The sequence below is a fragment of the Hippoglossus hippoglossus genome, chromosome 16 (genome assembly GCF_009819705.1).
Source record: "Hippoglossus hippoglossus isolate fHipHip1 chromosome 16, fHipHip1.pri, whole genome shotgun sequence".
NCBI classification, from domain to species: Eukaryota; Metazoa; Chordata; class Actinopteri; order Pleuronectiformes; family Pleuronectidae; genus Hippoglossus; species Hippoglossus hippoglossus.
This window is the reverse complement of record NC_047166.1, coordinates 6301008-6328034: the sequence shown is the minus strand read 5'-3', so window position 1 is coordinate 6328034 and position 27027 is coordinate 6301008. Positions and strand designations below refer to the sequence as shown.

Below are 27027 nucleotides of genomic sequence, written 5' to 3'. Positions count from 1 at the left end.
TTTATACCTGAGAAATAAATTATATCAGAGAAATTAAAGTTTGAACATTTCAACAATTCAAAATGTTTTTTAATTGGTTTGTGGATACACTTGGAATCGGGTTTTATTGCAAATTACATATTATAATTTATTGCATTATATAAAAAAATATAAAAATAGGAAACAAAATTAAATATAAAAAATACTATAAGCACAAGGGGAGGGTATATTATATATTTAATGATAGAAAGATTATGAATGGAGATTTAAAAATTGATTACATAAGGAGACTGATCACATCAAAGTCAAAATTATGCCCTAAATTGTTGTGGACATTTAAAAAAGCACAAAAAAGTTTTATTGGCAGACCTACACCATGTTATATAAGCTTTTAATTTATTTGTGTTCTTATGTGTGTTGTGTGCAATCATATATTATACCTTTACACTCACATTTGCATAATATCAAAATAATGAGTCGCTCTGACCTTTAGACAAACAGCAACACACGTCTCAGTGCAGTGCGCCTCATGCATATACACGTTATACAGTTTATCTGTGGCCAGGTGATGAGCTACCTGATGAGGTCAATTCTGCATGTACCTGTAAGAAGTGTGTGTACTTCTGTGTTTCTTTCTATGTGACAGTCCAAAAATCATCTGATATGAATCCCCTCACAATCCACTTTAATTCCTCTCCCTTCATAGGACAAGGCAAGTTTATTTGTACCTATCAACAACAAGGCAATTCAACAAGTGCTTTATATAAATTATAAAAGGCATCATGACAAACATAAGGCATTTAAAAATACATGAAAAAGAGTTACAGAGAGAGTAAAAACACAAAGTAAATAAAATAAGAAATACAAGTGTGAAGGTTTAATCACAGACATCATTTCTTTAATCTTTTCAATTACCTTTTTTAAAATGTCAATTTCTGCCAACACAACAGTGAGTACACAAGCACACACACTCAGGTACACACTCCTTGACTCTCTCTCTCTCTCTCTCTCTCTCTCTCTCTCTCTCTCTCTCTCTCGCTCTCTCTCTCTGTCACACTTCCTGTCACTGAACACCCACTTACTAGCATGTGCATTCACACATAGAAATATACACACTGACATACACACTGTATTGTGTCTTTACGAGCACACACACACTCTGACTGATCCCATTCAGATTCTATCAAGTTGAAGTCACCTCATAGTGAAATAAAACATTAAAAAAAATACAGCTCACAATGATAAATCACAGAAATCCCCTGATGTCCCTTTGAAGGCCGTCAGCAAATAAAATAAGAATATGTATAAACTTCTCTCCACATGCACCTTCTTTTATTTCTCCAGTGATAGGCCGCAATTTGATGCCTAACATGCGGCGCACGTGACAAGTACAGGAGAGAGAAGGGAAGCAAAGTAAAAGTGAGATGCAGCGGGTGTAGATGAGTGGAGAGAGTTTCTGGGGGAAGAAAAAGAAGACAGAGACAAAAAGAGTGAGAGGCTGAGTCTAATAAGAACCAAGAGACGGCGTGCTGGTATCTTGTGGCGCCATTTGAATACAGGGCAGCAGCAGCTGGAGTCTGTGTTGAACAGCTCTGCACTTCACACAGCATCACCATCAGGAGAGCACAGCGCTGGTAGTGCTCTGCTGGAGTCTTACGCTGCTTCACTCACTCCCACAGACCAGCCTGTGTGTGTGTGAATGACTTGGAGCTCCATGGTTCTCATTACTCAGCCACTGTAATGTGCTCGCCTCTCGAGCTCACCGTACTGGGGCTGGTGTTCCCACTGTTGGCTCACAGGAAAGGAAAGGACCGGCCTCACCTCTGTTCTGAATGCATTAGCACACATCGCATTTTCAATCTGGACTTCAGCAGTGGCTCCCCTGCTGAATAGTAACAGAGTGTATGCATGCAAGTTTGTGTGTGTGTGTGTGTGAGAGAGAGAGAGAGAGAGAGAGAGAGAGAGAGAGAGAGAGAGAGAGAGAGAGAGAGAGAGAGAGAGAGAGAGAGAGGTTGCAGCAGAGTTTAAAAATACCCAGACTCCTGTTCGGTGCAGATAAGTTCTGTTATGAGAAATTACCGGGGCAGACGGCAGGGTCATTAGCATGACTCCCAGATTGAGAGGTAGAGAGGAAGGAAGGAAGGAAGGAAGCAGAGAAGGAAGGAACGAGGGAAGAGGAGAAGGAAGAAATAACACCCAAGTTTCTAAAGTTTTATTTTTGAGGGAAGCACCGAGTCATTGACGGTCTCACTCCGACTTTCTCAGTCACTTCCAGACATGAGGAGATGAGATAGGATAAGATAAGATAAGATAAGATAAGATAAGATAAGATAAAATAAATATATAATACACATTTTTCACCATCCAGCATATTAGAGAAACCTACTTAAGTAATGTGCTGTGCAGAACAGGATGATTGCACATGGATGTTTACTGAATTTGTACATTATTTATGAGGAGATATTAAAAATAAATGGGTAGATAAATGCATATATAGACAAATATAAGTATATAGGCCGGTATGGTATTAAATATGAACATGAGTATTGATATTCCAACTTATTCTAATTCATACTTCTACTACTAAACACTAGATAAAGATTTAGCATTATAAATAAGCGTGTTAAAACACAATTTTAAAGTTTTTTGTTTGTGGCCCAAAGAGATAAAATGTCCCAATAATTCCCCAAAACTCAAAAGTCCCAAATATTTACAATATTTTTGTATTTTTCCCATAATAAATTTGTCCTCTTTTGTGACCCTTTAAAGACACATGACCTCTAGTTTGGGAACTAATCTGAGTTGTAATGTTTTTTATTGCATGTGTGTATGTTTCATAAACTGCTTCATTTGAAACGAACACCTTTAATCTTATTTGCGTGCCCACAGTTGTGTGTGACATGAGGATCCCTGTTTCTAGTGTTGTGTTGCAGGACACACTAATCCCCCTCCGTCTCCATACACAGCGTCCACTCCATCATCTGTGAGTCCACTCCTGGCCAGAAATTCTCAGAGGCCTTTTTGACAGCCATTAGTCTGCTGCCCAGAACCGTTCAGCACCAAACATGCTGTTTATTGTTTTAATAGCAGCTGCTTCAGTATTCTCTGTGCTGCTGTTGCTCCCTTTAGGAATAACAAAACAAGAAAAATAAAACTCGCGTGTCTAAAGGACATGTCTGGGCTGTAAAGAGAAGACATTAAAAAGAAGCCAAACATTAATGGGAAAAAACGAATACACTCTCTCAAGTGTTGGGAAAGACTTCATGCTGAAGTAGGTTAAGGATGCAAGAGCAAGTCTTTCTCAGATTGTATTTGGAAGAATTGTTTTTTTGTAGTAATATTTACTCAGTTGTTAAACCCAACTTCCATTCATCTGTATACTAATACAGAAATATCTGTGTGTATGTGGCTCGTATATCTCGATAACCGTTCATCTTATCAGCTTCACACTAAGTATGTCTATTGTTAAGGGCCCAAAGAAGTGCAGTGTCGAATGTGGCGCGACTTGGACTGAAGATAGATTCAATATTGATTGATTTGAATAAACAGGTGACTAGAGTTCTGTGGCACGGTGGCTGGGATTCAACATCAACCTAAAACGTTGTCGATCCTGAAACAATGCTTTCATGACAAAAGCAACGACAACTGATTCTCCAGTTCTGGGTTCTGTCAGTTTCACAGTTTCAGGAAGAAAGCTGCGACCAGCATCAACACAGGCCGACCAAACAGACATTCCAAAGACATTCATGGCAGAAAAGGCCCCAAAAGTGTTGATGACTTGTCTGTATTTGCAGCTCTTGGAAAGAAACTAAGCCTTTTCAGCCACTAATACCATTATAAGCATTTGTCAAGATGTTCACAGATCTACGCAGAACACTTCAAAATCTCATTACAGATCTATTTACACGTTTACAAATCTGATTACACACACACATATTCTGAAAACACATTTACAAATCTTACTGTGCACACACAGATTTAAATACAGTTACACAACTCTCCACACACACAAATAATATTGCTGCCATACAAGTGCAACATGAGAGAACCAATAGAAGTAGGACAATGACCTGTTTTTTTTGGAGCACTCTGGGACCAAACTCTAACGATACCTCTCTCTCCAAACACAGGCACAACAGCAAGACACAAAGTCATTACAACATCACAACTCTCCGGTTTCTTCTGGAAGACTAATGAGCAAGCAAGTGAGAGAGAGAAAGAGAGAGAGAGAGAGAGAGAGAGAGAGAGAGAGAGAGAGAGAGAGAGAGAGAGAGAGAGAGAGAACCCTGATTAGTCTGGCAGCATCAGTGTCAGACACTCAGCAGGGTGTCCACAGCTCAGTGTGTTTTTCCGTGTGTGTTTGTAATGTGTATATCATTCGTACGGCTGCCGGTCCTTGCCCTCTCTCTTTCTCTCTCTCTCTCTCTCTCTCTCTCTCTTTCTCTCTCTCTCTCTCTCTCTCTGCCATCCCTCTCTTTCACACTTTCTTCATCTCCTCTCTCCTCCTCTAAGCTCCAAAAACTCTGATCCCTGCATTCACTCAGTCTGGCAAATGACTGCAGGGGCTGACAATCCACTGTCAGCATGCGCCGCCACAGTCAATAACGCTGTCCCATGTCACCACACTACACTGGCTAAAGCTCACATTTCTTATCCCTCCCAAAAAACTGCTGCTTAACGGCGCCCGCTCTGCCTTTGCCAATCCTGCTAAAGGCATCGCCATATCCTCCTAATATCGCCCCCTTCACAACCCCACCCTGACACGTTCTTGGTTCTCCAAATGACCAGAACATCCCGGGGTGAAGGGAATGTTGCATATTTTAAGGCCGAGAGTAGCACCCAGTGAAATTTGGGACCGAATGTGATGTGCTTTTCACGATGCCCCTCAATTCTGAGCAAGTGATGGGTGACTGATCTGGCTGTCTCTCTGTAACAAGACGGGGTCATGTAGGCCATATCAAATACACACAGGAATTGCATTGGCGCATACACACCCATGCATGTGGTGCAGTGGAGCTCGGACAAGCGTTACCAAGAAATTGTAGTCTCCACGATAATCCACTTCTCCTCTATCGTGTTTCATTAACCTCACAGCTTACACACACACACACACACGCTCCCTATGTCAGCCCACACACACACGTGCACACACACACATGCATGTCTGTCAGAGTCCGGGCCTGTGTCGTCCAGCTCCATTGTATCTGCATGAGGCTGAGATAATGGCATCTGTCGCTGCTCCTTTTGTCAGCGATGTCCCTGGCCTCAGCTCACTGCTGGTCCCCATTAGCTGGCTGCTGGCCCGCTGGCCCCTCCGCTCCACGCTCTACTGCCTGACCGAGAAAATACGGGAGGCGCCTGTCCCTGCCTCTAACTCCCTCTTTTGTCACCCTGTCTCCCCTTCTCCTCTCCTCACCGAGCTGCTCCCACTGACGCAGAGTAAAGGTAGCTGAGAACTTTGAAAAAGGTGTAAAGGAGTAAAACGAGTCAAGTGTTGATTGGTTTGATGATAGGTCACACAAAGAAGTGGGGGAGGCCCTCGACCGGCCATGCGCCGTGCCACGGGCGAGCAGGCCTCCCCCGGCCTTCTGAGAGGTGAACTTTAATTTGAAAGAAAACGTTATTTATGGAATTCTGTTCTCAACGTGTCAGCAACAGGTGTTTAAAGCGGGAGGTGGGACTCCCCAGGGCGTGCAGGTACTGGCCAGTTAAAAAGTACTTCCTGTTCCACTGAAACACACTGAAATTCTATGCTACGCCACAGACCTGCCATTCAACGAAAAACTAAAACGCTTCACAGCATTTGTCAAACTACAAGACGTGGAAATGGAAAAAGAAATATTGTCAAAAATCGCGGGCTAATAGACAAACCTTTGAATTTCATAGATCGATAGGGTTACCATTAAAAACAGAGTAAAGCGCTGTACATACATCAAAACAGAAGAAAGTAGTAAAAGACAGAGGAAGAGACAAAGTGTCGTTGAGCAATGAAAGTCGAACTGGGAATATTACAAATAAAACATTGTCATTATGTCACAAGGACATTTTAACCCTGGTCTACCGGTCGCTTATTGAATCCATCCTCATCTTGGTACGACGCCCTCACCACCAAACACAAAACTCTCCCGTATAACTAATCAGGCCAGCAATATAGTGTTGTCCATTGTGAATCATGTGTTGAGTCTGTCAAAAGGAGAATTTCTGTCACTCGGGACAGATGATGTAAAGTTTATCTATAAAGTTTACGACTAACTGGGAACTTGATCCTGCAGCAGTTCCAGAAACATGACATCAGCTTGTCAGAGCTCTGTTTGCAGACTCTAGTACAGTACCGTCAGACTCTAAACTGCCCATCTCAGCAGCAACGTCCTCCTGTCTGTGCTGCATAATTACATCCACCGCCGCCGCGCTGCCTTACAATATAACAAATGAAGTCTGTATTACATTTGTCACCTATCTGAGACGTCTCACTTTGTCACATCGTCCTCCCCTCGTCTCTCATAAGCACGGGCTAATAAAATGTAAAGATGGGAGATAACACACCGCTGACTGGGTTTTATTAAGAACATAATGGCAGTATCATTGCTGTAATGATAGTAAGACACAGGAGAGGAAGGGCGGGTCGGTGGACGGAAGTGAGCGTGACATCAAAGGCAAGAGCGTCTTCATCTTCTTCTTCTTCTTCTTCTTCTTTGTTCAGTTTATTGATGCGTGGAAACCGCCATCTACTCATTTGTTTCATTTATTGAAGCAGTGTTGCCTTTGATGAAAAGACAGGTTCAGGAACTGCTACAGTTAATTAGAGTTGTACATCATGCAACTCACTCGATGCTGTAACTTCTCCTCAGTTTTCCTTCTGTCCATCCACCTCTAAGTTGGTGCACTGTGTGTGTGTGTGTGTGTGTGTGTGTGTGTGTGTGTGTGTGTGATGCTGATCTGCATGTTGCCTGCACTGTGAAGTGGAAAGACTGAGAGGAGAGTGAAAAACAGCTTTAACAGCAGACAACAGCCCCATCTAGAGGCCACGTTGAGTCACTGTACGACCGTGTGGATGTCAGATGATCCAGGTTCACTAAAAGTCAATATTGAGAATATTTAACGTGATTTATACCAAATTCTTGTACAAACAATATGATCAGTGCAAAAACTGATATAATTAGATAAGCCATGTGTAACTTTTTGTGCGATAATACATTATTTGTTTTTGCTGCTATTAGAAATACTTTTCAAGTTGGTATTGCAACTTCATTGGTTCCTGATCACCTCGGCCAAGGAGGACGTTTTCACCCCTGTCCGTTTGTTTGTTTATTTGTTTGTCAGTAGGAATACACAACAACGACTGAGCAGAACTCACTTTACCAATTTTTTTATAATTGCTCGAAACATATTTTTATAAGAAACCTTTCTAATGCCTGATTTTTAACAGCTTTTAACAGATGTTGTTGGTTTTTCTTATTTTCTCTCATGTTATTTTTCTTATTTTTTCTTGGTTTGTTCTGCATTGTTGTTTTTTTTCTCATGTTGCCTTTTTGTAAAGCAATTTGTAATCTTGTTTAGATGAGTGCTATTCAAATACATTTTCATTAATACATGAAAGAACCCATTAAAGTTTGTCCTGGATCAGGACAAAGGAGCAGATCCAGTCATTTTTTTTTACATTTTCATCGATCTCCCGGGGAATCATTTTTGGACCTTGATGGAAATAATCAGGCACATTTAAGGGACTAAAATCTATGAGTCTGTGCAATTTGGTGCAGATCCAACTACAAATCTAGATCAAACAGATGTGGTTTCATAGGGGGTCGGCTTTTTTCAGCCACTGTGGTTATACATTGTGCATATCTGGACAATTTGGCTGATTAAAGATTTTTTTAAATCACTTTTCCAACACATTTCCTGATTCTCATTCGAGTTTTTTTTTTTTCATTCAATGTATTTAACAATTGAGTTTTGTTGAAAGTCTTTTAAAAGTCATCTCTCTATGCATCTGTTCGTGTATTCACCTGCATGGGATCAATACATTTTTGACAATTACCTACTTTAAAAGGACAATACAAATTTCACTAGAATAATCACTGTGTAATTTCACTGACGGCCCAGCATGCACCTTGGGATCTGATCAAACACTGAAGGTAAATGACCTTCAAAACATCCTAAACACGACCTCTCTCCTCCTGTGAATATGAAGTGACGCACACATCAACAAACCATCAGGTTGACAGGCCTAACCTCTCTGCCATTAGCCCGTCCAGATATCACACTTTGCTTTAATTCACCATCTTTCAGAGTGTCACACTTTATATTCCTTGGCATGGGCAGGCTACATGCGTATGCATAATTTATCTCAAATTAGCGCCTATTTGAGTAAGCATCAAAGCACGGCGGATAAGGTTGGAGGAGAGCTTAAGGAACCGCAGGGAAACCATCACCAGGATTAATGCGGGAGATTTTTATAAGAAATTACTGGCTTAATGAAGTGGATAAAAAAAAGCTGTCAGTGTTTTATTGCATCTAAATTGTGTGGAAGTGGTGTTTAGCTGTCTCGCCTGCTCCCCATATAATGGGTCGTGACAGTGGCTGTGAGGCTTATTTAACTTAACTGGTGAATAACTTGCATGGCCAAGCTTTTCACTGAGCTGCTTTTATATCCACTAAACCAGAGCGGGGGTTTCTTTCTCTCTTTTTTTCCACCTCTCCATTCTGACTCATTATGGTGCCACATCAACAACAACAAACTCAAGAAAACTGACAGCGGTCTAGCCGGGAAAATCACTGTAAATACATTGTTTTTCAGCAAATTAGCAAGAGTGAAAAAAGGTCATTTCAACTATTTACACTTAGAAAATATCCAGTCAACATGAACTTGACTTCTTTGTAAACTAGTGTCGCTCAGTAGAGTGTTCACCACCAACACGGCCCAACAGGCCCCTTAAAATTCCATTCATCTGAACCAAATTTCACACACACACACAGATATGCTGGGAATAAGTTCCATCAACTTAGTTTCATAGAAATCTGATCAATAGTTTTGGAGTAATCCTGCTGACCATGTGAAACCACGACCACTTTGGAGAAGGTAAATATCCAGTGGACTTCAACTTGATTTCTTTATAAATTAGAGGTGATGCAGTGTAATAAACGTCACCCTGCAGACCCCAGTTAATGAAACAGTTATTCTCTCTTCTGCTCACTGGTTATATTTTAATGTCCAACAGGCTGTATAATTCACCATGCAGCATCAGCTAATGTTATTCTCCTACCACAAATTCAACAAAAATCAGCATTTGTAACAGTTATTGATCTTCCATGGGTAAAAAAACCAAACAACTGAAGTACTATCAAGGTATCTGTTGAGCAGTCCTGTAGCGCCATCTTGTGTTAGTTTGTAACTTTGCAGTAGATTACCAAATAAAATGTTCCGCTCTTCTGCTCATTTTAAGGATATAAAAAATTGACTTCCAGCTTAATTACAAGAACAAAACCAAAATTTAAAATTTCATTTATTTCACACGGTATAGCTCACAATACAGGAAATCAATCATCCATCAAGCTTCTGATGTGCATGTGTTTTATTTTCAGGTGACTGATAAATGACAAGGTTGAGAAGATCTCGGGGCCCTTAATGAAGAAGAGTTGTTTGCCGAGTAAAAACCAAAACACTGCTCGGATTCACTCAGCAAAGTTTTCTACATAACATTTGTGAGTCCAGTTTCTGCAGTTTGTTTGTGATGAAGGTATGAACGTCTTACATGGCCAAAGTAAATTAGAATTTTTTCTGTCCTCCTTTGTGTGTCATGATTAGTTTCTCACCTTTGAGTACGATAAGCTGTGTTTAAGGACAACACACTGACGGATGCATGCTTGGACAGGGTACATTTAGTTTTTCTGTCAATCCTCCTGATCAGAGCCAAACTAAACACAGAACGTAGGTTAATCATTTTTGAGCAGAGCTGAAACTGAAGGTGGAAAAAAAACAAAAAACATGCAAGTTTCAACTGGTTAATATCATGAAAACGTCGATTTGGAGCGTGAGCGCCTCCGTCAGTCCTGCACATCAGCCTGACCCAATACATTTTACTTTAGATGGCAAAAAATATATAGTTTAATCATGATATTCTATTTTTATTATGTCACTTTTTCGGAATCATTTGTTTATCGTGGCAGTGCTTTTGCAAAGACTTTTCCAAATTTCAAGCAAAACTTACCAGAGAGCCAATCAAGTATTTTGATTTTCACCGAAGCACAAAAGAGGAAAGTTACTTCCACTGATCGAAGAGAGTGTAACTACGCTAAGCTGCTGTTATCGAGCAGAAGGACGAATACTCAGTTCTTCAACAGTACAAACAAGGAGCCCAGTCTGGGATCTAATCAAAACCTTTCATTGACGCACACGCACGCACAACCTAACACACACACACACACACACACACACACACGGGTATCAACATTCGCACACACAAGACCAAGTTAGTTAAATCGACAGCACAATCCCTTTTCAGACTGCTCACAAAAACTTGTTTTCCCTTCACGCGTGAAACCAAAAAGCGAGTTTTGGGCAGCATACAGGTAGGGTGAGGTGAGTGGTGGAGAGAGGAAGCTTGCACTGGGGTCAAGCTTCGTCTACATAAGGCCATCTCTGAACATGTGTGGGTTAGGAGGACTAGCAGTTCACATTCACCATCTTTTTCCTTTCTTTTCCATTTTTTTTAAATCAGCACAGAAGTGGTCGGGTGGGGGGGTGGGGTGGTGTGTGTGTTCATCACGAGACAGATCGCCGTCATCACAGCTCGTCCATAGCAAGAGGTTACGACAAGGGGTTTGTTTTCCCTCCTCACATTGTTCGCACAGAGACCAGCAGCTAAATATCACAGTCTGTGACCGCTTTAGGAAATCCAGAGAGAGAGAGCGAGAGAGCAACCGTTTTTTTCCTGTCAAGGTGCAGTTTTACTCTCTCGACTTCCTCACAGCCGGCGGTTTTTCCTGAAACCGATCACCCGACTTCCTCTTCCACCTTTACAACAGAGGAAGTCTGACCTGTCAGTGATCCAGTGCTGCTGCCACACTCTCTGGTCTCCAGCCGTCTCTCAGTGCTTCGGGGGGGGGCTGGGAGAAAGGGATTGTGATTGGCGCACCAGGGAGCCTCAGTTCAGTAGTCTCTCCTCTACATGCTCCCTGGCCCTTTTCTCGTCTTTCCTTCTCCTCTACCCTCTTTTTGAGTCTTTTTGTTTTTTTTATATATATATTTTGCATCAGTGTCTAGACAGTGTTGCGCGGCGTGCCGTTCAATGCAACGGCCTTATTGCAGGGTGAGCCCACAGCCTGGGAGCCCATTGGACGCTGGGTGGAAACGCCAACCTCGAACACTTCATGGATGGCCTTCCGGAAACAGTGGAAGTTGTAGTCTATCAATCCTGAGGAGGGAAGGAAGATAAAACTGTGTTAAACTCTTTTTTTAAATGGGAAATTACTGCGTTATAATATCAGCAATCAAAATATGTCTAAAGTCAGATATAAATCACATTTGGTAACAGCTGAACATCTGTTAAACCAAGTCTCAAACAAAAACTGAACATTTCAAACATTATCATTATATTATCTCCAGTTTATGTTTCCACCCGTTGGTTTGTCAGCAGGATTACGCAAAAACTACAGAACAGACTGTCTTAGAAACTTTGTGAAAGGATGGAACACAGGTCAAGAAAGAACCATTTTAGTTTCAGATCTGGACAAAGGGGCAAATCCAGTAATTCTTTTTGATATTAATGAAAAAAAACAACAACCTATAATTCTTCCGCAATGGAGATTATGATTTAATGATCTAAATTGTTTTGTTGTTTCTCTTGAAAGTTCCCTAACATCAGGATTTGGATTTTCCTTTTGATGAATTTAAAGTTGTCGTTGTTTTGACTTCACACACTCTGCATACATTTAGACGTGCTCTCGTGCTATGCTAAAATAAAACTGAAGAAAATATGAAAACACTTGATCCTAATGAGCAGTGGAGGATCTGCTCAGTTTTCCCTGACATCTCTGACCTTTGCGCTCGAAGCTTTCTTCTCTCAGGATGCAGACGAGGGCCAGGAACTTGGTGACCTCTTTCAGGTACAGCACAGTGGTGTTGTTGAGCTTGATGATGGCCATCGACTCTTTGTCGTACGCACTGCCGCTGCCGTCCTCCCTCAGGCTAGTAAGGGCCAACAAAACACAAATGTCAGCTTGCTATCAATGAATGAATGATGACAAACAATGCATATGTTCAATTATCTTTAAAGCATTAACAGATTACACAGGGAGAGTAGATTGAACATGTGTTTAATTTGTTTTACCCATAGATGCAGGAGACGTCGATGACCACATCAATCATGTCACAGCAGAGCTCGTAGGACTGCATGTCGACGGGAGAGCTGTCTGTGGCGATGTAGATCTTACTGACCACATCAAACAGAAATGCCTTTTCTATCCCTGAATTCTGTCAGAGAGAAACATCAGATGACAGAGAGAGAGAAGGAGAAATAAGAGGGTGAGACCGAGAGGAGAGTTTAAGTACGTTTTTATTGTGGTAAAAAAAACAACACTATCTATATCTATCTATAAAACATCTGAAAAGTATTCCTTAAATTATTTAAAACTAAATCCAAATAAAGTAAAGCTGGCAGGAAAAGTTCCAGAGTAACTGACTCGGACATTCGCACTCTCTTATACAGCCCCTCCGAAAGATTTCAGGGAAATTGTCTGGACTTCAGTTCATGTCTGGAAGCAGCGCAGGTGTGTGTGTGTGTGTGTGTGTGTGTGATCAGTGTTTCAATCCAGGGGCAGGGCTCAAACACAACCTGAAAATTCAGTATGGGCATCGGAGGAACTGCCAACCATGACGTGTCATCAGGGCTGGCACTGACTCACAGTCAGTCGGTCTCATGTAAATCACAGTGACGAACCTACTGAGGCGATTTACTGATCGGCAGCTCGCCGCCGTCTACTCACAGAAATGAAGATGTTTAGGAGGTTCTCCAGAGTCGGGAGCTGAGGGATGAGCTTCTGCACCACTTTGCTGAAGGCCTCAAAGATCGAGTGGTCGTAAATACTCGTCAAGTAAAAGCTGAATGGGGAGAAGAAAACGAGAAGTGAACACGCAGCTACGAGTAGGAAACACGTCTTACTTCCTTAAAAAAAAAAAGCACGTGAAGAGCAGGTACAGTTACAGAGTCATAAGATCACATGAGAAACTGATGCTGGGCAGAAGAAAAGAAGTGTGAATCAAAGCATCTAATTCAGACATAAAATCACAAGATTTAAAATAAAAAAGTCATCATGACTTTAGAACAACTGCACACCCATGAGTTATGAGCTCAGTTATATAAATAAAAGGTCAGTGTCTGAGAAAACCAGCGGCTTCAGCCAAATGGACCCGTCTGCAAACACTTGGCAGGAGCTCAACTTTGCAAAGACTTACAGTGAAGGGAGCAGCAGAGGGAAAGAATAAAAGCCGTCTCAGCTCCACTTTATAATCTACGGCTGTCGAACCGGAATAAACAGCGATCTCACCTCCCATAAAACGCAGCACAGCCCGAGCCAGCAGAGCCTCAACATCGTCAACAAAGCTGCTGCAGGTCTGACCCAGCTCAGCCAGGACAGACGGCTTAATGTGGTGCACAACATATTTTTACTTTCTACACTGCGTCAGGGCAACGGCTGCAGTTGATAAGCATTAAAACAAAATTCACGAGAGCCTAAGCAGACATTTTCAAATAGCTTTTTAAAAAGATATGTTTGAGGCATTTTGTCTTTATTGACAGGTCAGGACACGTGTGACATCTGGAGAGAGGATGGGGGAAGATGTGCAAACGCCAAATTGGAGACATTGGAACATCAGCTCTGGGATTTTTGGACAGATACAAAAACACTAATAATTAAAACCAGAATCATATTGGTTCTTACGTAATTTTTTCCTTGGAACTTAGTGGTTATTCTTCCAGCTTTATTTTCATTTAACCTCCTCGGGTCATATGACGCAGTAAAAGTGTGTTTTCCTCACAAAGTAACAAACCAATGATTAAATCTCCCACAAGAGCAAAGGTGAAAGGGACATAAAGGAACATGAACCCACAGACTGAGTTTACTTCAGATTTCCTTAAGTCTGCTTGAACCAAACCAGCTCCGGTGTTTGAACCACAGGTCAGTGTTGCTTCATTAGGACGTCAAAGAGGAATCTCACACTAACAGCAAGAGTATGCAGACTATGTAAATGCATAGGCTACTGTATATGTAACAGAGAGAATTAGCATCAATGCCAAATGCCAGGGTCTCTGAGGGAAGCTTTAAGTTATGCATACGTGGTTGTGTCTGCAAAAGTATGGAAATACAGAAAGGACAATAGCTCTAGAATTACTTATTACTATATTATTAATACAAGCCAACTCCCATGTAGACATTTTTGTTTCTGTGATCACTGCAGAGTTTGATACAAGGGAGCAGTTTTCAACTCTGCAAGAACAAAAGTCTGCTATAACATCTGTATACCGTGGTGAGTTTGCAAAATTAGTGAAATAAAAACATAAAACAGGACGTACCTGAGATGTAGCTTCTCTAAGCTCGCGTCGGCCAGATCGTCATTGGCTCTCTGGTGGATGTCTCTCTGGGTCTCGATCTTGTGATCATCTGAGAGTCCGTCCACTTTGTGGATAAACACCTCGAAGTTAATCTCAGGATTTACCCGGTAGGCCCGAGACACTGTGAGGTGAAGCCGACCCAGAGCCTCCACGTAGTCATCCTGAGAGAAAGAAGGCGATATATTAATACACAGTAAGTGCATGTGATAGAAACTGAAACATACAACTACCCATAAATGCATCACACAATTCTAAACATCCAAGTTTTATTCTCTTTGACTAAATGATCTTTGTTTCTGCTGCACAGTCGAGAGACAACATAACAACACAAGTAATCAAGACCTGCTGCTTATGAAAGACATTACAGTGACAACGCAACCTTCAGTGAGCTGAGCCCATGTTAGTAATTATCTGTTGCATCAGGACAGCCTGAGGTGAAAATCCCCATCACTTCTAAACCAGATATGAGGAAATGTGCCACTGCATTGTCTTCCAAAACAGCTCTGGTCAGATATCACTGTGTGACCAACTGCTGAAGCAAACTGAATCTGATGCACCTCCCTGAGAACAAATAAACCTGCAATCAGATCAGCTGTGGCGCACATCCTCAGTGAGATGACTTCTTGAAAGCACTTACAGTCACGTGAATAGCATCGGCACGAAAGCCAGAGCTCGTCAATGTCTTCTATTCCGGCTGCTAATCAGAGTTCATTCTCCCCCCCACGGTGCTTTGCCTCATATTAACAATCAGGGACCACGAAATTATTTTTGTTTCAATGTGTCACTGTCGAGTCACTGCCCACAAGAAAAGAGGAAAAGCAAAAAATGTAAATTTCAGTCAGCTTATTTGTAACATGACAGTCAGTCTGCCGGCCGGCCGCCGCCACCCCCCCCAGTGTTCAGCGCAATTCAACACTAACACATTTATATTACTGTGGAACTTCACTACCTGTTTTTAATACAATAACCTATTTTTTTTTTATTACCTCCACCAAGGTCTGTTAGTTTACAGAATTATAATAAAACTACTGGACAGATTACAACGAAACTTGCTGGAAGGATGTGGTGTCAGGAAGGAAGAATCTAGTTTTTTTTTTTTCCCACTTACTTTACCATAGCGAGATATAGTGTTTTTATTATTTTTTCCCTATTCTTCACCTGAGCATCGATGACAAATATCAAAGCCCCGGTGCCTCTGAAGATCATCTCGTAGTCGAAGGTGGGGTCGAAGAAGTCGACCTGGCCCGGGAAGTCCCAGATCTGGAAGTTGACGAAGGAGCTGCTGGAGATGTCGTCCTTGTAGATCTTGTTGGTGCTCTCCAGAAACAAGGTCTCGTTGGGAGACATCTTGTGGAAAACCACCTGAAATGAGAGATGGGTTTGAGTTGATCTTTGAGTACAATGAATGTGGATGATTTGACCCTGAGATTTGAGTCCAGGGCTGTAACATATATATACTTTAAATTCATTTTTGCTTCATAGCCAGTTGTCCAATTCCCAGTTAAAGCTTTAGCAACGTTAACATGCCTTGAAGTAATTTGATATTTTGCTTTCAGATTTCCCTATTTTCAGTGTCTACCTACAGTCATATAACCGCCTGTTGTGCTCGGGTTGATCACAGCCAAGAGACTTATCTTAATGGACTGGAAATTCTCTTCGCCCCCATGTATTCTAAGGTGAATGGCTGTAATGGTTCTGAGTCGACAGATAAGCAGCATAAGCAGCGCAGCCCGTTTAGTGTATAATCTCCTGCCAGCTTTTTGGCTTCTTGATTTGCTTAAATGTCTGTTAAATTACTGTTTGTGTTAAAATGGTGGAGTCTTAAAACATTGTTACATCTCAATTGCCTGTAAATTATGAAACAAAATGTCTACTCGTTTTATTTACGGGCTTTTCAGGGTTTTCTTCACTAATTATACAGAAACTGATATAGTTTAGATGAGGGTCTTAGAATAAACTGTCTTACAAAATTGCCTGAATTAAAAAAAGTATATTGTTTTGGTTGCCAAGATTGTACTATCATATTTTATGCTGACGGTGACTCTAGACATCAACCAGACATCATATGAAGAGCATGAGGGAAAAGTGCAATACGTTGCACACTCAGTGGTCTGATGCAACATGTCACTCTACATTCAGCAGTTTTCTGCGGCATCCGTTCACACAGTGTACGTTGAAACTGCAGCAGTAAAGTGAAGTGTACTTCGGGTCTGATCACGGTCTTGGTACATCGGGTAGAGTAACAGGTAGAAAATACACTGGGTTACAGTGGAGGACTTCTCTCCACCGCTGCCATTTTGAAACTGTGTGTGGTCCACTGAGGTCACAGGCCAGCGAACCAGAAAAAAGTCAAATCACATGTTTTTCAGCCTGTACAGGAGGCTCACAGAGGAACGTTAATCAGGGACTTGAACATGTGTGGATTACTGAAAGGTGTGTGTACGTGTGCACCTCAGCACAGGGAATGTTTATTTCCTCCCAGCGGCATGTGGCTCCTGGCACGATATATCCAACCTGATTCTACTTGCCCCCCCTTGAATTTTAACATGAATAATAAAATATCATAGAGGGAACAACTGCATCTCATCTATTATTCAAAACACAGTGCCAGTCTGAAAGTGGCAGGCTTGAAGAATATGATGGAGACAGATAACCTTGCTGTAGGAACAACTAGAGTACAGTGGGCAGCAAAGTGGGCAACAGCCTCGAGGGTCCCTACAAACCCCAGGTGCACAGCACGTCAGCTAGTTTTATTCATTTGATTAACTGAAAAAGTGTTATCTCCTACTAAAGTATGATATTCACTAAGGCTAATGTTATTAGCATGTCCTGTGTCAAAACCTAGTTTAACTAACATTATTATTTTTGGTTTACATTGTGTTCTTGTTAAATATATTCTCATCAAAACTGTGTTAAATTAAACTAAGGAAAATCAGAGATACCCTCAACGATATCGGCATAGACAAACTATTACACTTCTATGAAATACAACATTAAGCTCAATGGAGAACAAAAACCATTCATAATGTTTCCTACAACAAAAGCCTGATATGAGACGAGCTACACCAGGATCTGTAGAGTTTGAAACTTTTCTGAGGGGAAGTGAAGGTTGATCCAAAGCTACAGAAGTACAGAAAAATAATCTGCAGGTAATTTGTCAACGGATCAATTGATAATATTAAATCTACAATCAAAAAGGCTAATGATGGTTGCAGCTTCCTCTGTGTGAGGGTTTACCACTTCAATTCTTACGTGGCAGTGAATGGAATATCTGTGGGTTCAGGACTGGATAGATTAGATACTTTATTGATCCAGAGGGAAATTGAGGCCTCCGGTATCACACAAAACCCAAGAGCACAAAAATAATAAAAGGTCAAAATGAGTCAGGAATAAGTTCACTGCAGTGAGATGAAAGTTGAGCAACCAGAACTACTACATACCTGTCACTGTTAAGAAGTATTCGCTAATGGAGAGACTGACAATACAGATATTTGAAGTATAAGACACAAGTAGCCGAGGCAGAGTATTAAAGCCAGATATAAATACAGATTTGTGCATTAGACTAACATAGCCTGTAAGATTATGGTAAATAGCCCTTAGAGGTCCAGTGTGTAAGATTTAGGTGAAAGGGATTTATTGGCAGAAAGTGAATATTAAATAATCCTAGTGTAATTGTTTTCTTTACCCTAGAATGGGCCCTGTATATTTAAATACTTTATATTTACATCAGGAGTAGCTCCTTTCTATGGAGGTTTTTTTTACAGCAGCCCAGACTGGACAAGCTAAACACCTTTTGAGTTTTTATGACAACTGAAGGTTGACACAGGTTCTCTGTCATGTTTGGAAGGTTGAGGCTGAGGTGAGGTGAATACCTGCTGCAACATGCACCTTCACCACTAGATGTCACTAAATCCTACACCCTGAACCTTTAATCTGGACTTTGGAAGCCTGGACAAGGTATATATATATATATATATATATATATATATTTACTGCAGAGGGGGGTGGGTGGTATGTGAGGGGCCTTATAACTTCAGGACCCCAGCCCCCCCACACAAAGAGCTCGTAGATCACAGCCACGATCGGGGAGGAAGAGGCTGAAGCACAAACTGCAGGTGCTGCACGGATGTAAAAACACAGTGTTGTGGACTTGCAGGAGTGAAGGTGTGGTCGCCGGGTGTCATGTGAGCCGCGCATCACACCTCACAGCTGGGTGGCTCGCACATAAATCATGTTGGACAAGTCGCGAACCAGACAGTCACATGCTCTGCACCCAACACCTCACGTTCACAAGTCCCTGCTACAAGCTAAGTGGCTAACTGGCGGCTAGCTGCTAGGAGAGAGGCTGCTCTAAACCCACGCGCGTCCCCTTCTTGCGGGTAGCTAGCACCACCAGCGACATGCTAAACTTAAGCTAGCTCTTGGGGGCTAGCGTCCCAGCCGACGTGAAGCGGGGGGGGGAGGCGCTCACCTCGGCAGCGGGCTAACGCTCTCTCTCTCCCCGCTCTCTCCCTACCTTCTGTATGGAGGACTTCCCGCTCCTCCGCAGACCCATGAGCAGGATCCGGGGCTTGCTGTCGGACGCCGACGGGCTGTCCTCGATGTCGGCCTCCTCCTCGCCGTAGCCGAAATCTTTGGGGAACGAGTCCGCAACCCCGTAGCTGTCAGCCAGCTGTTCCACATCGTACTGGATCGACATTTTTCAACCCGCTTCCCCCCTGGATCTCCCCCCCTGTGTGCCGCACCCCTGGAGTCGGACGAGACGGTCGTCGTGCGCCGCGAGCCGTCGCCAGGTGGAGAAAACGAAGAGTAAATAAAGATCCGGCTACTTGGAAACACGGAGCGTGATCCCACACATTTCCTCAGGATTTCCTCTCCCTCGCCCCTTCGCTCCCGCCCCCTTTCACTCCGATTGGCCGCCTGCGCTACAATCCGCGTCGTGATTGGTCGGCGGCGCCCGTCGCTCCGCCGAGGCTCGTCGCGGTCACCTGACTCGTACTCGGACTTGTTTTGTGACCTATCACCCGAATCAGGAGCGAGGACGCGTTCTGTAAAGCGGGTTAAAATGCTAATCTAGTTTATTTAGGGGTAATATACGATCTGCTAGTTTATATTTTACTGTGGAATTATTTAATATTTCATTAAAATTGTTTAAAACAAAGCAAATTCAAAGTGGCTGGTTTGTGGCTTTGGCAGCAGATGGCGCCATAAATCCACTACAGTTCATTTGAGACTGGTTTATTTTATTTCATAAGAATTTGTACACATTTCAGCAAAAAGATGCAACAGTGTATAAGATAAGATAAGATAAAACTTTATTAGTCCCACAGAGGGGGGATTTGCAACGTTACAGAAGGCAGTCAGGAATAAACATTAAAGTAATAAGTAGCGTGCAATAATTATAATGTAAGGATATATAAGAAAGATGTTAAAAATATAAATTGAGTAAGAACTAACACATACAGGGTAAATAGAATATGTACAGTGTGAACATATTTGTTTTCATGTTAAAGTTTTGTATAGGATTGGGTAATAAAGTATCAATAATATTTGCATTTTGATATATATATATTGATAACATGCTTAAACACAGTGGTGGAGGAAGTAGTCAAACATTTTGCTTAAGGAAAAGTACAAATACATGAACAGTATTATCTGTAAATAGCACATTAGCCTTTTCTTCTGCGGTGGTCAGCGCTGGCTAATGTCTGACACGTTGTTATTTTTTCCGAGGAGCACCTGAAGGCATCAGACGTTGCCGACAAACGAAAGTGAACTTTTCCTGCTCGCTGCCACTTTATCCTGAGAGAGAACCGACATTAAACCCTGAACACGGTGCACAACCTGTCTCATCATGGCGCACTACAGAGTAAGTGTGCTCCTTCACGTTCATGATGTTCACAGACAGTTTTCTGCCGGGACACCTGTGGGTTAGCAGGCTGGAGCTGATCTGTGATAACAAACAGCTGAGGTTGGAGCGATGACCGCAGCTCCCACGTGTCTGAAGACTGAACTGAGCTTCAAATAATGTCCCCAAACAAACTGCTCATGTTTCTGACAACACTTCCTCCTGCAGGTTATAATTATCAAGTTATTTTGTGTATAAGTTGTAATTTTTTTTTAAGTTAAATTGAGAATTCAAACTCGATAATGTGGCGAAATGGTTCGTGAGTAAAGTCCAACACGTGAAACTAATAAGTGCTTGATTGGAGTTGAGTCCATACATTTTTTTTAATCATGTTTCAAACTTGTAAAACATATTTGTTTTCTTTTGAAAAGAGATATACAAATAATAGAAATTATTATTATCACTATTATTATATTACTAGAATTGTTTTTGTGCTTAAATTTTATATTACTGAAGGTCAAATTTTTAAAGTGAAAAAAAGACTATGGTCTGAATTCTGTTTTGACAGTTGACTGTCAGTTATTAGTTGGTAATAAAATGTCTGACTCATCCTCCTTCAGGCTCCAGACACCAAGAGGGAGCAGTTCCGCAGATACTTGGAGAAGGCTGGTGTTGTTGACAGCCTCACCAGTGGTAAGGCCCAGTTTCTTTATTCTCTTGACCAATAAATACTCTGTGGTTTGGGAATTACTCAAAACAAAACCGCCCAGTGAAAAGTTATTTGAACATAAATCAATGCAGTCAAAAATGTTAAATGTTAGTTTTGGTATCACATCAAGTCAGCCCCCCAAAAGGGTGTGGTGGTGGTGGTCTAACACTTTCTCTCTGTTTGGTTTCAGTACTCGTGTCTTTGTATGAACAACCTGAAAGACCCGGCAATGCTCTGGAGTATCCTTTAAAACACACAAGGCTCTTCATGACACACCCATATAATGCAATTGTGTGGTTGGTGGTGGATTGAATGCTCGAGAATGCCCTCAGGATTCTCTGAGCTGTTGTATTACACCACATTTGCTGTTGCCACCAGCAACTACGGGTGTCGCCACATCCACCAGAGCTTAAATGTTCGAGGTTACTGCTTTAACCAGCTCCCTCCAGATTTGTGAAGCAGCATCTGGGAGCTGTAGGCCAGACCTCGGCCGACACCGAGCCTCTGCAGCAGGAGGTGATTGACCTGAGGCAGAGGTGTGCACGTCTGGCAGACGAAAACAAAGACCTCAAAACAAAGGTAATCTCAGTGCATTGAAAAACGTCAATTCCGCTCATTAAACCATTTAAAGCCCCTAACGCAGATAAACTCTTTTGTCCGTGTTTCTAGCTGCAGCGCTATGAAGCTGCGTCAGAAGGTGGAGCCACAGCTGAATAGACCACAGCAGAGATTTGGTTGATATACCTGCACTTTAGATTTCAAGACAACACAACACTTTCATGAGACAGCCAATAGTTGTTTAATGTAACCTTGCTGGTTTTTTTTGTTGTAAATCTTAGTTTCTACTCTAATTCTTAGAATGTGACTTATTCTCTACATGTACATAAGTTGGTCTTCTTTTTTACAAGACATTACATCATTGTTTCAGAGGCCTATTGAAAAGGTTCCATAAATAGTATTTGGTTAAATTACTGACAGTATATATATATTTTTTCAGTTATGGTTCAGAGGCACAAACAGTGTGTGACCCGTTTAAACTTTATTTTTGAAAAGTCTGCTGTGAGTGAACTGTTCTAAAAAGCTGTAAAATAAAGCACAATATTGTAATTAATGGTGTATCACTGATTTAACTCATTTCTGAACATCAATGGTTTAATCAGATCCTTTTACTGGAATGTCAGGAATTGAATCAAGAGTTGAAGGTGAATTATTTCCTGTAAATCAACTAATTCGATTGATCAAATGAAAAGTTTCAACTAGTTTTAGTTCTAATTGTTATACAGAGCAAGAACGTGTTAGAAATTGAACTAACATTGCAGAAAGCCTGATATCACATAACACTTATTACTGGATGTTTTTCACTGATGCAAAGTGAAATCAAAAACAGACCAACACTGATACAGAGACAAAGGAAGAGCACATCTGATTTTCTACCAACTTTAATCAGATTAAATACTTTTCAGTTATTTCAGGGACAGAGTAGAAACTATTGAGCAGACAGACAGAAAGCCAGAGGTATTTGTGTGCAGCTTATTGATATGCTCAGTAATCCCATGATAGCATTTGATACCCAGGAGAACATGGAACACATTGTTGTTAATGTGGCAAATATAGCAAATATTTCCACTTTTCACTGTGTCAACCCATTATCTCATCTTTATTTGAGAGATGACTTTAATATATCGTCCGAACATAACTCGAGATGAAATTAGATTCAATTACAGTTCAGACAAAATTATCTTCACTCCAAAATATCTGTATATTCTATTCTTTAGTTGGACTTTATGGTACAAATGTGCACATGTATTGGACAGACAGCTTGCAAAGGCCTATACATTGTTATAAGTTGTTTTCCATGCCACTGCAGCAATAATGTGACTTTTCAGTGTCACAGTTCTCCAAAGTAAGAATGCGTTTCCGGGTCAACGGTAGAGAATACAAGTTTAGATGAATCAGAGAATGTTTATATGTCAGTTACCATGAAAAATATCATGGATGATAGCTCGTATATGTTTGTCCCAGTGCAGACCTACTGTATCTAATCATGCGTGAGACAATTAACATCTATTTTTTCCTGCTAATTTGGTACCAATACATGAAGGTTAGTCACAATCAAAAACAGGTTTATTCCAAAATTAGTTGGAAAAAATATAGAAAACATTAATAAAGTCCCTCATAAATAAATTAATGCATTAGTTTATAAAACAATGGATTGAATTGTTCTAACTTTAGCACAAAAAGCACATAACGAAAAGCAGATATAACCGGACCCTCCCCTGTTCTACAGCTCTGTGAAATCCATTGAAATCCATTGATTTCACAGACAAAGTCTAAATATAACACTGATGTGTGACAATGATGGAAACAAGCAAACTTCAGTTACATGAAGTAGTTCAGATTTGCAGATCCGGAGCTCGCTTGCTGCTTGTGTTACTTGCCATCGATCTCTGGTTGTGGCTCGATCCTGAGCTGGACTCATCCAGCGACTCAGGGGTTGAGGCCCGGCTCTGATGTTTCTCATCTGATTTTGTGGAGGGAGGTCTGCTGCTGGCTTTTATGCCCCCGTATGAATCGGTGTCAGAGCTTTTACCCTCCAGCACCGTGAAGCATTTGAACGAGTCACGAGCCTTCCACGGTTTCTTCGACGCGCTCACTGGCAGCGTTGGCAAGGAGGAGGCGACAGCTGCCATCTGTGGGCATTTCGGAGAGTCTGGGCCTCCCCCCTCACTGCTCTCTTCCTCGCCTTGCGGGGGCAGATGTGAAAAGTCCTTACCCCCCTGTGTTGGGTTAATCAGGGAGTCGCCGCACGGAGAGCACAACTCATTGGTAGTCGAGGTACAGATGTGCCCTGGGGGGCTTTGAGCGGAACATCTGCAATCATCTGAGTCCTGCTGAGCGGCCTTATCGCCCTGAAGAGGTAGAAAAGTTGAAGGTTTGATAAGGTTTGGGTACATGATGGTGCCCTGCATCCTCTCCATCAGGAGGTTGTAGTCACTGGGTGCAGAGGCGATCGTTGCCTTGCGGCCTGCACCGGTGCACATCTGCACAACGGATTCCTTTTTATACCTGTTGACATAGTAGTCATCAATTTCCTCTCTGTCGTCTCTCAAGTGAGGGTAAAAGTCCAGGATGGCCTTTTTAACGTTCTTGTAGCCCAGGTGCACGATCTCCAGGATGTTGAGGAAGAGGGAGATGCCAGCGATGCACTGCATGAACACCATGAAGACACTTTTCTCTGTTGGCCTGGAAACGTAACAGTCCACAGCATTCGGACAAGGATCCCGCTCACATTTAAAGAGCGGGTAGAGGTGAAAGCCGTACAGGAGATACTGGCCCGTCATGAAGGCCACTTCAACCACAGAGCGAGTAACAACGTGAGCCACGTACGTGCGCAGCAGGGAGCCACTGAGGGGAGCTTTGTTGAGCTTCCCCTGATCGAGCTGTTTCATCTCCCGCTCGATCCTCTTCCTGGCTTCTGCTAACTCCACATCGACCTGCTCCAGCTCCCTCCTCAGCAGCGCTTTCTTCTTCTGCCGGGCCTTCTCCAGCGCCCGGAGCCTGTAGAGCGCGTGGCCCATGTAAACCAGCGAGGGGGCAGACACAAAGATGACCTGCAGCACCCAGTAGCGGATGAGGGAGATTGGGAAAGCAAGGTCGTAGCACACGTTTCTGCACCCGGGCTGCTCGGTGTTGCATATGAAGTCGGCCTGCTCGTCGTTCCACACGTCCTCCGCTGCCACCCCGAGGACCAGCATGCGAAAGATGAAGAGGATGGTCAGCCAGATCTTTCCGACCATAGTGGAGTGGATGTGCACCTCCTCCAAAATGCCCCCAAGGAAGTTCCAGTCCCCCATCTTCACTCTGCCATTGTGACTGACAGAAAGACGAAAATAATTAAAGAAGAAAATCTGCTGAAACAGATTGAAATTCATTGATTGATGAATCAATTACATGCATATAATAGATATTCAGTAACAGGAAGAACAGCAAAGACATTTCAGATTAAATGAGCACATTAGAGAAGAGACCATTTTGCAATAAAAGAAACAAAAACCCACAGAAAAAGTAAAATTACAGTACCTCTCAACTGGAAAAATTAAACAAGTAGGAAACTTGAGCAGTAAAAATGCACAAAGCAGTAAAAAGTCACATGTTTGCAAAGAGATAAATTAAGAGTAAAGAGAAAGAGGAGTCGTGCATCCGCTGTTGTGCTTCCTAGTCTCATCTGTTGTCCAGTTCTGTCACATTAAACTATTCCCCTCAGCAGAGACATTATATAAACCAGAGTTCTGTGTCGTTTCCATTTACCTTGCAGCGGCATGGACAGACTGCCGGTGGTGACTCAAATCTCCTCGGGTCATGCAGCCCTGACGCGGTCACCAAAAAGTTTTAAAAATCGTTAGCGCCCTCAACATGAGCCCGTGCACATCACCAAAACCTCAGTGACCCGCCTCTGCGTCCGCGTTGCCAGAAACAAAGTGGCAGCGACTGAACAGTTGTTGGCAGGGAAGGCTGCCAACCAGCACTCCACTGTGACCAGAGGACGTCGATACCGGCAACTCCTGATGCATTTAGATCATGGCCTCACAGCGATGGGTCTGTAACTGGGTTCAACACCAGTACTGACCTCAATCTTAACAGGTCAGGACTGTTTGTTCTGTCTGTACTAATGTACCTGCATCATTTAGACTGTTTTTAAAAGTTTCAAACATGCAACAGCACAGTTAGTGACGACTGAACATATTTTTTGGGTGGTTTGTTTGGTTTCTTCATTAAGTTTTGCTTTTAATAACCAGACTCCTGCCAGATAAATGCTTTAGAAGGCCAGACTCTATGTTTTGAATATATTAACACTCAGTTATTTAGAGTGTGTTTCCTCCATTTAGAGTGTGTTTCCTCCATATGTTCAAACAAAGAGCAGGACGTACAGATACTGTTGTCGGAATCCCCACAACGTCAATACTGCTCAGTTATCCGCTCGGGCCTTGTACAATCAATGTTTTTCTACTGTAGTGAAGTGATCAATGAGTCATCACGTCCGATTTCATACTCTGCTGCTCCTCTCTGGATGTAATTAAGTCCTTGTGCACTTGACACATTCTTTTATCCCATTTACAAGAAATCTATCACGATGGATTAGCGCGCTGGCTAACTGCTGGTTGCCATCTTCACACAGCCTGATTACAAACACCATTAAACGGCGATTGTCTGATAAATATGCTTGTTACCTTGGGTCAATCAGATTAAACAGGTCAACACGCAGAACACAAAATTCGTATTAAATTAATGTTGGCATCCAGCTACACAGAGCAAGACACAATGGGTGGGAAGTGTTGATGAGGGGAGTTCCCAGCCGAGCAGCATTGATTCCAACCAGTCCAACACAAACACATTAGGGTACAGAGGGTCACACTGAGGGGACATTAAAATCCCAGAGCTACTTCCTGTTTGTTCCCTTCCGATCACAACAATCAGTTTTCACTTGTACTTTAGCCCCAATATCTAAAACGAGTTGAATCAGGGTATGTACTGGTCTACTGTTTATCAACTGAGCAGAGTATAACATTCGTTATCAGATCAAATGCCGAATAAAATATCAAGAGATGATAAATGCTTTGGCAACGCATTTATACATTTGAGGCAACCATAAGTAATAAAGCTGAACTGTAGATCAGTTTCAGTTCAGTGAGTTAGAACTCCATATAACATGTTGATGGGCAACTGAATTAATGACCATTTGTGGCTGCAGAGGGCGCTGTTGCTCAGTTAAAGTTACAGTGTTGCTTTAACAACTCAGGATTTTACCAGATTTTAAAGCACAATCCTTCACTCCCAGTAAGAAATTACACATAAATAATACGATGAAAAGCAAAAACACTGAAGCA

The 27027-nt window shown here is 42.1% G+C and overlaps 4 protein-coding genes across 4 annotated transcripts in view; 1 reads left to right on the top strand and 3 right to left on the bottom strand.

Moving 5' to 3' along the window:
• LOC117777400 (hemicentin-1-like) overlaps positions 1 to 27027 on the bottom strand; it is a 1765934-nt gene that overhangs the window by 639729 nt on the left and 1099178 nt on the right. The window lies entirely within an intron of this gene.
• On the bottom strand, positions 9462 to 19472 carry rragca (Ras-related GTP binding Ca). The gene is made up of 7 exons (XM_034612208.1): positions 19102 to 19472; positions 15744 to 15947; positions 14547 to 14746; positions 12961 to 13075; positions 12306 to 12448; positions 12015 to 12163; positions 9462 to 11390 (listed from the first exon to the last, which is right to left on the bottom strand). Exons 1-7 carry the CDS (start codon positions 19282 to 19284, stop codon positions 11236 to 11238), a joined length of 1149 nt encoding a protein of 382 aa, XP_034468099.1. The 5' UTR covers positions 19285 to 19472; the 3' UTR covers positions 9462 to 11235.
• On the top strand, positions 20267 to 22253 carry LOC117777468 (c-Myc-binding protein-like). Its single transcript, XM_034612266.1, has 5 exons — positions 20267 to 20454; positions 21054 to 21126; positions 21333 to 21381; positions 21592 to 21721; positions 21812 to 22253. The coding sequence occupies exons 1-5, from the start codon at positions 20440 to 20442 to the stop codon at positions 21857 to 21859; spliced, it is 315 nt and encodes a 104-aa protein (XP_034468157.1). The 5' UTR covers positions 20267 to 20439; the 3' UTR covers positions 21860 to 22253.
• cx55.5 (connexin 55.5) lies at positions 23209 to 25579 on the bottom strand. The gene is made up of 2 exons (XM_034612203.1): positions 25451 to 25579; positions 23209 to 25015 (listed from the first exon to the last, which is right to left on the bottom strand). Exons 1-2 carry the CDS (start codon positions 25501 to 25503, stop codon positions 23536 to 23538), a joined length of 1533 nt encoding a protein of 510 aa, XP_034468094.1. The 5' UTR covers positions 25504 to 25579; the 3' UTR covers positions 23209 to 23535.